This window comes from Lampetra planeri, chromosome 6, assembly GCF_965212315.1.
Source record: "Lampetra planeri chromosome 6, kcLamPlan1.2.h2, whole genome shotgun sequence".
NCBI classification, from domain to species: domain Eukaryota; kingdom Metazoa; phylum Chordata; class Hyperoartia; order Petromyzontiformes; family Petromyzontidae; genus Lampetra; species Lampetra planeri.
The window spans coordinates 462,952-475,357 of NC_136112.1; the positions used below are offsets into that span (position 1 = coordinate 462,952).

The 12,406-nt window shown below is 55.4% G+C and overlaps 1 protein-coding gene across 5 annotated transcripts in view; it reads left to right on the plus strand.

Annotated features, from left to right (window-relative positions):
- The window catches only part of LOC144719312 (large neutral amino acids transporter small subunit 4-like), a 32,704-nt gene extending 20,922 nt beyond the window's left edge, over positions 1-11,782 (plus strand). For 3 of the 5 annotated variants that reach the window (XM_078595142.1, XM_078595146.1, XM_078595144.1), the window contains 6 exons: positions 161-172; positions 3,655-3,811; positions 4,570-4,714; positions 8,141-8,214; positions 8,672-8,795; positions 9,425-11,782. In XM_078595142.1, coding sequence (XP_078451268.1) covers positions 161-172; positions 3,655-3,811; positions 4,570-4,714; positions 8,141-8,214; positions 8,672-8,795; positions 9,425-9,607 — 695 coding nt within the window. In that variant the 3' untranslated portion in view covers positions 9,608-11,782. Of the gene's footprint in view, positions 1-149; positions 173-3,654; positions 3,812-4,569; positions 4,715-8,140; positions 8,215-8,671; positions 8,796-9,424 lie in introns of those variants that run through there. The other 2 variants (XM_078595143.1, XM_078595147.1) reach the window with 2 other exon arrangements.
- The last annotated feature ends 624 nt before the right edge of the window (positions 11,783-12,406 follow it).

The following is a 12,406-nucleotide window of genomic DNA, read 5'->3' on the forward strand; positions in this document are numbered from 1 at the left end:
TGTACGCGTGTCTCTGTGTGTCTGTGTGCGTGTGTGTCTGTGTGCGCGTGTCTCTGTGTGCGCGTGTCTCTGTGTGTCTGTGTGCGTGTGTCTCCGTGTGCGCGGGGCGCTGGTTTCCGTGCCGTCTCCTCGATGGCAACCCACACGAGCCCGCCAGCAGTGATGGACACGGGTGAGTGTGGGGGGGTGTGGGTGTGTGTGGGTGTGGGTGTGAGAACGTACAAGTGGGTGAGTGTACACATGGGTGGGCATGGGTGAGAGTGGATAACAGAGTTGGCGTCTGAGTTTGCGTGAGTAGGGGTGAGCGTGCGGTGAGGAGCGTGGTGAGTAAGTGTGGTGAGTAAGTGTGGTGAGTAAGTGTGGTGAGTAAGCGTGGTGAGTAAGTGTGGTGAGTAAGTGTGGTGAGTAAGTGTGGTGAGTAAGTGTGGTGAGTAAGCGTGGTGAGTAAGCGTGGTGAGTAAGCGTGGTGAGTAAGCGTGGTGAGTAAGCGTGGTGAGTAAGCGTGGTGAGTAAGCGTGGTGAGTAAGCGTGGTGAGTAAGTGTGGTGAGTAAGTGTGGTGAGTAAGCGTGGTGAGTAAGCGTGGTGAGTAAGCGTGGTGAGTAAGCGTGGTGAGTAAGCGTGGTGAGTAAGCGTGGTGAGTAAGCGTGGTGAGTAAGTGTGGTGAGTAAGCGGTTTCCTCTTGTCGATGTGGCGCTGCGTCGATTGTTCGATTGTTCGAAGCCGCTCGCGTAAACAGCAGACGCCTGGACGCGTCCCAGCGCCTCGCTCTCCCCACCCGCCCGCAAGCACAGACAAATATCCCCCGGGTAGCCTCCACAGCCTAGTGGGGCAAGTACTCTTAGCGGGCACCTATACATTCCGGAAATGACGCACGATGGGGGTGGGTGACAAGCACCACGCCCGAACACGCCTTTGTCTCCCCAGTGCTGATGTTTCACGCACACTGCTCCATACTGATTTAAGGCTGAGTCGAACTAGGAGGGGCCCGCAACCGCTTCAAGTAAACGCACTGTTATTGGTCGTGAGCGTGACTCGAACTCGGGTCACTGGGCTTGAAGCGCAGCGCGCTAACCACTGCGCCACCGCCCCCTCCACAAACAAAGATCCCCCGTATAGCCTTAACAGACTGTTGGGGCAAGTGCCGTTAGCGAGCACCTACACACGAGGGGGTGGGTGGCCAGCACCACGCCCGGTCGCCTTTGTTTCCCCAGTGGCGATGTTTACACACTGCTACACCAGATACTCATTTGAGGCTGAGTCGACCTAGAGGAGGCCCAGGACCGTTTCAGATAATCGTCACTGGCGTTGGCCGTGAGCGGGAATCGAACCCGGGTCGCCAGGTTTCGTAGCGCAGCGCGCTAACTGCTGCACTACCGCGTCCCACACACTGACACACAAACACTGAAACACACACGCACTGACACACAAACACACTGAAACACACACACACGCACTGACGCACACTGACACACTCTCACACACGCACTGACACACACTGACACACAAACACTGAAACACACACACACGCAATGACACACACTGACACACTCTCACACACGCACTGACGCTCACTGACACACTCTCACACACGCACTGACGCTCACTGACACACAAACACTGAAACACACACACGCACTGACGCACACTGACACACTCCCACACGCACGCAGGCACACGCGCCCGAGGCTCGCGTTGCACAAACACTTCAGGGCGAACAAAAAGACGCCGGGCGAACACCGCGAGCATCAAGGATCCGAAAAGAGGAGCTAGAAGCAACAAGAGAGGCCGAGTGGAGGACGAGTGGGTGGGTGAGTGGCGATGCAGATGAGAGGTCGAAAGAGAGAGAGGCGGAGATGAAGACGCAGAGAGGCAACAACATGCCGGCAGCAGAGGCGGAGAGTGAGACAGCAGAGGGAGGAAGAGAGGTAGCAAACAAAGGCAAAGATCCCCCGTGTAGCCTTTTACAGACTTTTGCGACAAGTGCTGTAAGCGAGTACCGACTAAGGTCGCAAAGGAACGCGAGACGGTGGTGTGGCCGACACCCACCACGGCCGGCGTGCACTTGGTCACAACACCGCTCCAGGTAACTATTTAAGGCTGAGTCTACCTATGGGAGGCCCACCACCAGTTCAGATATTAGTCGCTCATGTTGGGCGTGAGCGGGGAATTGAACTCGGGTGGCCAGATGGTGGCACAATGCTCGCTCGCCCCGAGGCTACCGCTCCCCACAGGGAGAGAAAAACCACGCGCCCAGAAACAGGCCCTCAATAAACACCCCCCCCCCCCCCGGTTACACACCGGCACGCCCGAGAACACACGCGCCAGTGTGTACACACACACACAAAGATCCCCCGCGGAGCGTTTTACCAGACTAGTGACCGGTACCACGCCCGGTCGTCTGTCGCCCCAGTGGCGATGTCTACACATCACACCAAATGCTCGTATGAAGCTGAGCTGACCTAGGGGAAGCCCAGGACCGGTGACGTGGTTCATAGCGCAACGTTCTCACCGCTACACTACCGCTCCCCGGACTTTTGGGGCAAGTGCTGTTCGCACAACAGCGGTGGCGTTTGATTTACCACTCACGGTCACCAACATCAGTAAGAGATGTCATCAGAACCGGTCCGGAGCCTCCCGTAGGTAGAATCAACCTTAAATGAGTACCCGGTGCACTGGGGAGACAAAGGCGGTCGGGCGTGTTTTTTTTTCGGCCACACCCCCACCCTCTTTCGCGTCGTATATACGGGGTAGCTTTGTATTTGTTACCACCACATACCAGAGAACGTGTGTGTGTGGGTGTGTGTGTGTGGGGGTGTGTGTGGGTGTGTGTGTGGGGGTGTGTGTGGGTGTGTGTGTGGGTGTGTGTGTGGGTGTGTGTGTGGGGGTGTGTGTGGGGGTGTGTGTGTGTGTGGGTGTGTGTGTGGGGGTGTGTGTGTGGGTGTGTGTGGGTGTGTGTGGGGGTGTGTGTGGGGGTGTGTGTGGGTGTGTGTGTGTGTGTGTGTGGGGGTGTGTGTGGGGGTGTGTGTGGGTGTGTGTGTGGGTGTGTGTGTGGGTGTGTGTGTGGGTGTGTGTGTGGGTGTGTGTGTGGGTGTGTGTGTGGGTGTGTGTGTGGGTGTGTGTGTGTGTGGGTGTGGGGGTGTGTGTGGGGGTGTGTGTGTGTGTGTGGGGGGGTGTGTGTGTGTGTGTGTGGGTGTGTGTGTGGGTGTGTGTGTGGGGGTGTGTGTGGGTGTGTGTGTGGGGGTGTGTGTGTGGGTGTGTGTGTGGGTGTGTGTGTGGGGGTGTGTGTGTGGGTGTGTGTGTGGGTGTGTGTGTGTTCAGCTCTCACGCGCGTGCGCATACCGGAGACTATGAATGGACGCGCGCGGTGCAGCAGTCATCCTACCACGGCCCCCCCCCCCCGGCTATGCATGTAGAACTTCTTTCGCACCGTACGTAGCCAACCGTGCAGGGTAATTCGATCGAGGACGTCTTGTGATATTCGGATGATGCCGTCGCGATGACGGTGATGGCGATGATGTCTGATAACGGTGATGGCACTGATGGTGATGATGGCGATGATGTCTGATAACGGTGATGGCACTGATGGTGATGATGGCGATGATGTCTGATAACGGTGATGGCACTGATGGTGATGGTGATGGCGATGGCCGCAGTCGGCTGGTTCGCCTCCATGTTCGGGATGCTGCAGCTGCTCTGTCTGCTCACGGCGCCCATCATCGGCTACGTCATGGACTGGAAACTCGACGAGTGCCGAGGGGGGGAGCAGGAGCCCCCCGCGGCGGGGCCCCAGCACCAGCCCCTGCGGAACGGGTACGAGAGTCGGTGGGGGGGGGGGTCGTGGGGAAGTGGGGGAAGTGGGGGGAGGAGGGGGGGGTCGCGTTTGCCCGGGACACGCTCCGCTAGTCTCGGGACTACTCGGGACTGTTTCTCAAGGGGGGGGGGGGGGGGGGGTTCCTGGCTTAGGAGGGTCGGCGCGTCGGACTTGCAATCCAGAGGTCGAGTCGATCTCCAGGCGCGGCAGATGAAGCAATAGAGCGGGGGGAGGGGGGGGGTACATGTGTCTTTGTCGATATTCCATCTCGTGGTTGAATAAACGATTTATTTTCGCCGCGCTAACGCGGCCTAGCGGTCGCGTTTGTGGCAGACGTTCGCGATTCGGCTCCGGCAGGCCGCCCTGATTAATACTGCGGGTGGACCGGGAGTAGAAACACGGGGTCGCCGCCTGCTTCCCGGTGGACGTCAAAGATCCCGTGACGTCATTCGCAAGAGGAGGACATTGTGTGCCGGCGTTATTGTCAACAATTTACCAAATTTGAACGCAAATTACCTGCATCCTACTTAATTGGGATTATACAGAGCAATACTCAGAGCTGGTGCTACGACAACTCGGGGAGGCTGTGTAGGGTGAACACGCGCAGTGACATCAACCCCGACTTGGCCTGGCCACGCGGGAGGGTAGCGGCACTGGCAGTGGAATTCCAACCCCGCGCCGCACGAGGAAACGGGACCCCCGTGACGCGCGCGCCCCCTTCCCCACGCCTCCCTACCCCTCTCTGTCGCCCGTCCAGGGATGTCCCCGTGACCCCCAGGAAGGGGAAGTTCAGAGACAGGACGATCCAGAAAATCGACAATGCCACGCGCGCCTTCCTCTTCTGCAATATCCTCCTGGTCGGCTTCGGCATCGTCTGCCTCATCAGCAACCTTCAGCTGCAGGTGAGCCAAGGGGATGGAGGGGGGGGGCTACCCCGCTAAGGGGACCTGACCCCCAGTGCCTTCTCCAGTCATGGCAGAGGAGTGCCGGGGTCGAGGACTGTGACCGTGGGAAGAGACGTTCCAGTACACTGTGGGTGCTGTGCGTGCTGAGTGTACTGTGTGTAGTGAGTGTACTGTGTGTAGTGAGTGTACTGTGTGTAGTGAGTGAGTGTACTGTGGGTGCTGTGCGTGCTGAGTGTAGTGAGTGTACTGTGTGTAGTGAGTGTACTGTGTGGGGTGAGTGTACTGTGTGTAGTGAGTGAGTGTACTGTGGGTGCTGTGCGTGCTGAGTGTAGTGAGTGTACTGTGTGGGGTGAGTGTACTGTGTGTAGTGAGTGTACTGTGTGGGGTGAGTGTACTGTGTGTAGTGAGTGAGTGTACTGTGGGTGCTGTGCGTGCTGAGTGTAGTGAGTGTACTGTGTGTAGTGAGTGTACTGTGTGGGGTGAGTGAGTGTACTGTGGGTGCTGTGCGTGCTGAGTGTAGTGAGTGTACTGTGTGGGGTGAGTGTACTGTGTGTAGTGAGTGTACTGTGTGGGGTGAGTGTACTGTGTGTAGTGAGTGTACTGAGTGTAGTGAGTGTACTGTGGGTGCTGTGCGTGCTGAGTGTAGTGGGTGTACTGTGTGGGGTGAGTGAGTGTGCTGTGGGTGCTGTGCGTGCTGAGTGTAGTGAGTGTACTGTGTGGGGTGAGTGGACTGTGTGTAGTGAGTGAGTGTACTGTGGGTGCTGTGCGTGCTGAGTGTAGTGAGTGTACTGTGTGGGGTGAGTGTACTGTGTGTAGTGAGTGAGTGTACTGTGGGTGCTGTGCGTGCTGAGTGTAGTGAGTGTACTGTGTGTAGTGAGTGTACTGTGTGTAGTGAGTGAGTGTACTGTGGGTGCTGTGCGTGCTGAGTGTAGTGAGTGTACTGTGTGTAGTGAGTGTACTGTGTGGGGTGAGTGTACTGTGTGGGGTGAGTGAGTGTACTGTGGGTGCTGTGCGTGCTGAGTGTAGTGAGTGTAATGTGTGTAGTGAGTGTACTGTGTGTAGTGAGTTTACTGTGTGGGGTGAGTGAGTGTACTGTGGGTGCTGTGCGTGCTGAGTGTAGTGAGTGTACTGTGTGGGGTGAGTGTACTGTGTGTAGTGAGTGTACTGTGTGTAGTGAGTGTACTGTGTGGGGTGAGTGAGTGTACTGTGGGTGCTGTGCGTGCTGAGTGTAGTGAGTGTACTGTGTGTAGTGAGTGTACTGTGTGGGGTGAGTGAGTGTACTGTGGGTGCTGTGCGTGCTGAGTGTAGTGAGTGTACTGTGTGTAGTGAGTGTACTGTGTGGGGTGAGTGAGTGTACTGTGGGTGCTGTGCGTGCTGAGTGTAGTGAGTGTACTGTGTGTGGTGAGTGTACTGTGTGTAGTGAGTGTACTGTGTGGGGTGAGTGTACTGTGTGTAGTGAGTGTACTGTGTGGGGTGAGTGAGTGTACTGTGGGTGCTGTGCGTGCTGAGTGTAGTGAGTGTACTGTGTGTAGTGAGTGTACTGTGTGGGGTGAGTGAGTGTACTGTGGGTGCTGTGCGTGCTGAGTGTAGTGAGTGTACTGTGTGTGGTGAGTGTACTGTGTGTAGTGAGTGTACTGTGTGGGGTGAGTGTACTGTGTGTAGTGAGTGTACTGTGTGGGGTGAGTGAGTGTACTGTGGGTGCTGTGCGTGCTGAGTGTAGTGAGTGTACTGTGTGTAGTGAGTGTACTGTGTGGGGTGAGTGAGTGTACTGTGGGTGCTGTGCGTGCTGTGTGTAGTGAGTGTACTGTGTGGGGTGAGTGAGTGTGCTGTGGGTGCTGTGCGTGCTGAGTGTAGTGAGTGTACTGTGTGTAGTGAGTGTACTGTGTGGGGTGAGTGAGTGTGCTGTGGGTGCTGTGCGTGCTGAGTGTAGTGAGTGTACTGTGTGTAGTGAGTGTACTGTGTGGGGTGAGTGAGTGTACTGTGGGTGCTGTGCGTGCTGTGTGTAGTGAGTGTACTGTGTGTAGTGAGTGTACTGTGTGGGGTGAGTGAGTGTGCTGTGGGTGCTGTGCGTGCTGAGTGTAGTGAGTGTACTGTGTGTAGTGAGTGTACTGTGTGGGGTGAGTGTACTGTGGGTGCTGTGTGTAGTGAGTGTACTGTGTGGGGTGAGTGTACTGTGGATGCTGTGTGTAGTGAGTGTACTGTGTGTAGTGAGTGTACTGTGTGTAGTGAGTGTACTGTGTGGGGTGAGTGTACTGTGTGTAGTGAGTGTACTGTGTGTAGTGAGTGTACTGTGTGGGGTGAGTGAGTGTACTGTGGGTGCTGTGCGTGCTGAGTGTAGTGAGTGTACTGTGTGGGGTGAGTGTACTGTGTGTAGTGAGTGTACTGTGTGGGGTGAGTGAGTGTACTGTGGGTGCTGTGTGTGCTGAGTGTAGTGAGTGTACTGTGTGTAGTGAGTGTACTGTGTGGGGTGAGTGAGTGTACTGTGGGTGCTGTGCGTGCTGTGTGTAGTGAGTGTACTGTGTGTAGTGAGTGTACTGTGTGGGGTGAGTGTGCTGTGTGTAGTGAGTGTACTGTGTGTAGTGAGTGTACTGTGTGGGGTGAGTGAGTGTACTGTGGGTGCTGTGCGTGCTGAGTGTAGTGAGTGTACTGTGTGTAGTGAGTGTACTGTCTGGGGTGAGTGAGTGTACTGTGGGTGCTGTGCGTGCTGTGTGTAGTGAGTGTACTGTGTGTAGTGAGTGTACTGTGTGGGGTGAGTGTACTGTGGGTGCTGTGTGTAGTGAGTGTACTGTGTGGGGTGAGTGTACTGTGGATGCTGTGTGTAGTGAGTGTACTGTGTGGGGTGAGTGTACTGAGTGTAGTGAGTGTACTGTGTGTAGTGAGTGTACTGTGTGTAGTGAGTGTACTGTGTGTGGTGAGTGAGTGTACTGTGGGTGCTGTGCGTGCTGAGTGTAGTGAGTGTACTGTGTGTAGTGAGTGTACTGTGTGTAGTGAGTGTACTGTGTGGGGTGAGTGTACTGTGTGTAGTGAGTGTACTGTGTGGGGTGAGTGAGTGTGCTGTGGGTGCTGTGCGTGCTGTGTGTAGTGAGTGTACTGTGTGGGGTGAGTGAGTGTACTGAGTGTAGTGAGTGTACTGAGTGTAGTGAGTGAGTGTACTGAGTGTAGTGAGTGTACTGTGTGGGGTGAGTGAGTGTACTGTGTGGGGTGAGTGTACTGAGTGTGCTGTGCGTGGTGTGTGGGGTGAGTGAGTGTACTGAGTGTGCTGTGCGTGGTGTGTGGGGTGAGTGAGTGTACTGAGTGTGCTGTGCGTGGTGTGTGGGGTGAGTGAGTGTACTGTGTGGGGTGAGTGAGTGTACTGAGTGTGCTGTGCGTGGTGTGTGGGGTGAGTGAGTGTACTGAGTGTGCTGTGCGTGGTGTGTGGGGCAGTACTTGACCTTCGTGCTCCACACCGTGGTTCGCGGATTCATCCACTCTGCTTGCGGGGGTCTCTACGCCGCCGTGTGAGTACCAATCCCTCACCCGCGTGAGTCCCAATCCCACACCGTGAGTGAGTGAGTCCCAATCCCTCACCGTGAGTGAGTGAGTCCCAACCCCTCACCGTGAGTGTGCCAATCCCTCACCAATGCTTTCCACGTGAGTACATCTGTGTGATCGTTTATATGCATGCCTTTGTGCATCTGTATGAGTACCTCTGTGAGTATTTACTTGAGAACCCGTGTGTGTACCTGTGTGATGACCTGATTGAGTATCTTTGTGGGTACCTGAGTGTGTGTCTGTACCCCACCTGTGTGGGTACCTGTGTGAGTACCTGTGTGGGTACCTGTGTGAGTACCTGTGTGGGTACCTGTGTGGGTACCTGTGTGGGTACCTGTGTGAGTACCTGAGTGTGTGTGTGTGTCTATACCCTACCTGTGTGAGTACCTGTGTGGGTACCTGTGTGTGTGTGTGTGTCTGCAGGTACCCGTCGTCTCACTTCGGGAGTCTCACGGGGCTGCAGTCCCTGGCGAGCGCCGTGTTCGCGCTGCTGCAGCAGCCGCTCTTCATGGCCGTGCAGGGCCCCCTCGGCGGAGACCCCTACTGGGTCACACACTCACCACACACTCACTCACCACCACACACTCACCACTACACTCACTTAGCACACACTCACCACCACACACTCACCACACACTCACCACTACACTCACCACTACACTCACTAACCACCAAACACTCACCAATACACTCACTCACCACACACTCACTCACCCATCACTCAAACACACTCACACCATACGCACCACTGCACTCACCACTCACTCACAACACACTCACTCACTCACCACACACTCACTCACCACACACTCACTCACCCCACACTCAAACACACTCACCCCATACTCACCCCATACTCACCCCAAATATCCCCCGTATCGCCTGTAACAGACTGTAGGGGCAAGTGCTGTTAGCGAGTAGCACCTATGAAGGCCGGCACGGCACACGAGGGGGTGGATGGCCAGCACTGCACCCGGCCCGCCTTTGTCTCCCCAGTGGCGATGTTTACACACCGCACCAGGCCCTCATTTGAGGCTGAGTCGACCTAGGGGAGGCCCAGGATCGGTACAGATAATCGTCAGTCCATCATTCACCCCACACTCACTAACATGCCTCCCTCCACCTCGCCCCTTCAAGCCAGCTGACCGTCACGCTCACCCCGCTCCCCTCCTTCAGGTGAACGTGGGGTTGCTGGCGCTGTCCCTGCTGGGCTTCTGCCTCCCCGCGTACCTCTTCTCCTTCAGCCGTGGACTCAAGAAGAAGCAGAGACTCATGGCCCCGGACTCGGGGTCCCCGGTCCCCCTCACAGAGATCCCCTCATGGCATGGGACCAAAGGGGCGGATGATCCTCATGCGTGATTGCCACCACCACCACCACCATGATCAATGTCATCACGACCATCATCACCATTATAATCACTGTCATCGCCATCACCACCACCATTATCACTGCCATCATCATCACCATCTTCATCAGCCCAAACATTCCAGTGGATGATGTGCATGATATCTCATAGATGTTTCATTCACCTTCCATTCATCAATCACTCACCTCTCATTTCACATTTCATTCAATGCCATTCACATTTCAATCATCGTTCAAATTTTGAATGACGTGTCATTCACCTTTCATTCGTCAATCATTTACCTAATTTACCACATTTCATTCGCTGTCATTCATCAGTCATTCATCACCGGCCATTCATCAGTCTTTCAAGCGCCCTCCACCTGGCACCTCTGAGTGCCCCTCGCCACCAGTCTCACGGGGCGAGGAGCTGGTGCTGCGCTTGCGAGCGGTGGCGGCGTCTGGACCAGGCGGTCGCCTCCGGATCGTTGGCTCCTCAACGCTGCAGCGGCACTTATTCACATTCCCTCCGCCTAGGAATTAGAGCTCCCTCTATACTTTCCAGTTGAGCTACACGCGCCTATATATACGCACAACGGCATTGTTAGCGTAACACGGTATATACACATGGTGCAATGCGTGCCGTGGCGTCACGCGGAACTTGCAGTTCAGATGTCGCCGCTCCGATCTCCCGGTGCGGAAGTTGAAACATTGGGACAGTGTCAAGGGGCCCAGGGCCCATGACCATCGAGACCCATGGCCCATCACCCAGAAGGGTGTGTGGAGTCTTGGCTGAGGGTGTATGATGTGTGGTTTAACACGTTAGTTCACAGCCAATATTTCGAATCATGGCTGATTTTCCCGCTGACGCGTCATAACGATCTCACCATATTCCCGTCGTGAACTCTCCATCACCCCACCCGGTGCGTTAAAGCGCGTGTACACGTGACAATGTCATAGCTTGGCTGTGTCGGGTGGAGGAGGGTTCACAACACAAGGTAATTGCGTGGCCCACCCTCTAAACTAGGCACGTAACCATTTTTTTCCCGATCCCACCTCACGTGTTTGCGTCTCGTGTTCGTTGACGCATAGTTTGTGTTATTTTCTATATTTCTGTGGAGGAAATGAGGCATTTGCATAGGTATCACTTTTCACGGCTGTTAAATACGTAGTCGATTCGATATTGCACCGCGAGCTATCGAATCGGTTTTAATCGATGAAGTATTAGACGCACAAACTCCTCCTCCCGGGTGTTTCAGAGAGAGATGATATTGTACATGAATAGGGGGAGCACAGAGGCCGATAACATATGGGAAGAACTCAAACCAGATGCAGGTGGTGATGAGATTGATAAGAGCAGTCTTTGAAACAACTTAACTGTGTACAGCAAGAGCTGACCTTGGTGGTTGCAACAACTGTAGCATCTAGTGCAAGGAAGTGAGTGATGGTGAGGTGTGGTGGCTTCACCGGCATTGGCGGTGAAGCCACGCTCATCTTGCTCCAGCGAATCACAAACCAGGACGAAGCTGGTGATTGTTCTGTTGTTGGGGACAGTCGCTCGACATGTGGTGGAGGCAATGTGGAGGAGGCTGGGGTGAGTCGAGTTTATTTATGACAACGGCCATGGTCTTGGATACCCACTCTGGGACTCCATCTCAAAACTTCTCATCCGTGGTCCCATCATTGGGAGCTCGACGAGGAGGCCAGACTCCAGCAGACTCCTCCAGTCTCCAGCAGAGGGCGGTAGCGAGCCACAAAGCTGGCACGCAGGCAGGCCCCGCCACCAGACCATCCAGAGTTGATTTCCCTGCCATCACAAGGTAGATATACTCTTCTGGAGAGCTCAGGTCAACGTGTCCATCAAGGGTTGACGTATCCACCCAAGTTTTTTGTTTTTTTATCAACGACAGGTCCATGGCGACGGCTGTCAATAGTTGCCTCCATCACCGGCGTGACCCCGAGTAAATGTTGAGGTTGAGACCCACTTTCTCAAAGCGCTTCTCTGATGCCCCTGAGGGCTTCGGAGCATTGCTCTCGAAAGCGACGAGGACATCGAGTGGAGGGCGAGTCGACCCGAGCCCCGCGGCTTGGGAACAAAATCAAAGTGTTTGCGTGCGGTGAGTGGCGGGGTCAGGGGTTGTGACTTGACCTCCACGGGAGTGTTATTCATAAAGATGTATTTAATATGCCGCCCGTGTCCCCGTGTCGTGCTGGCCACTGTGGCAGATACCTTCACAACCAGACGAGTGCTGCACTCGAGGCAAATGGCCGGTTGCATGAGACACATTGAGTGGCATCTCCACTGCGTTCGTCACTGACATGAGTCCAGGCGAAGAGGGACGCGTCACTTGAGGAGTGTGATGGAAGAAGAGGCTTCCTCAAGCCGCACCTCCACCAGCCTCACCTCACCCTCGCCAGACACATTCACCTCACCCTAGTAGTCAGCTCACCCTAGCATCCACCTCACCCTCGCGTCCACCTCACCCTCTCATCCACCTCCCCCTAGCGTCCACCTCACCCTCTCATTCACCTCACCCTCACATCCACCTCACCCTCTCATCCACCTCACCCTCGCGTCCACCCCACGGGGCCCTCCTGATCTAGTGCACGACTCCCTCAGGACTCCACGCGCCCCTGAAGGTGCCGATGGGAGGAGAGTAACGGGCCAGGACCCCCACATTGTTCTCCTCACGGTTTAACCCACTCGGATCGATCTGTTATCAGATTATAAGGGACGCCTGAAGGCTCTCTCGAGGTATAACAAGATCGATAAGCATACACACCGCGTCCCCTTCACATACCCGTCTCTCCAC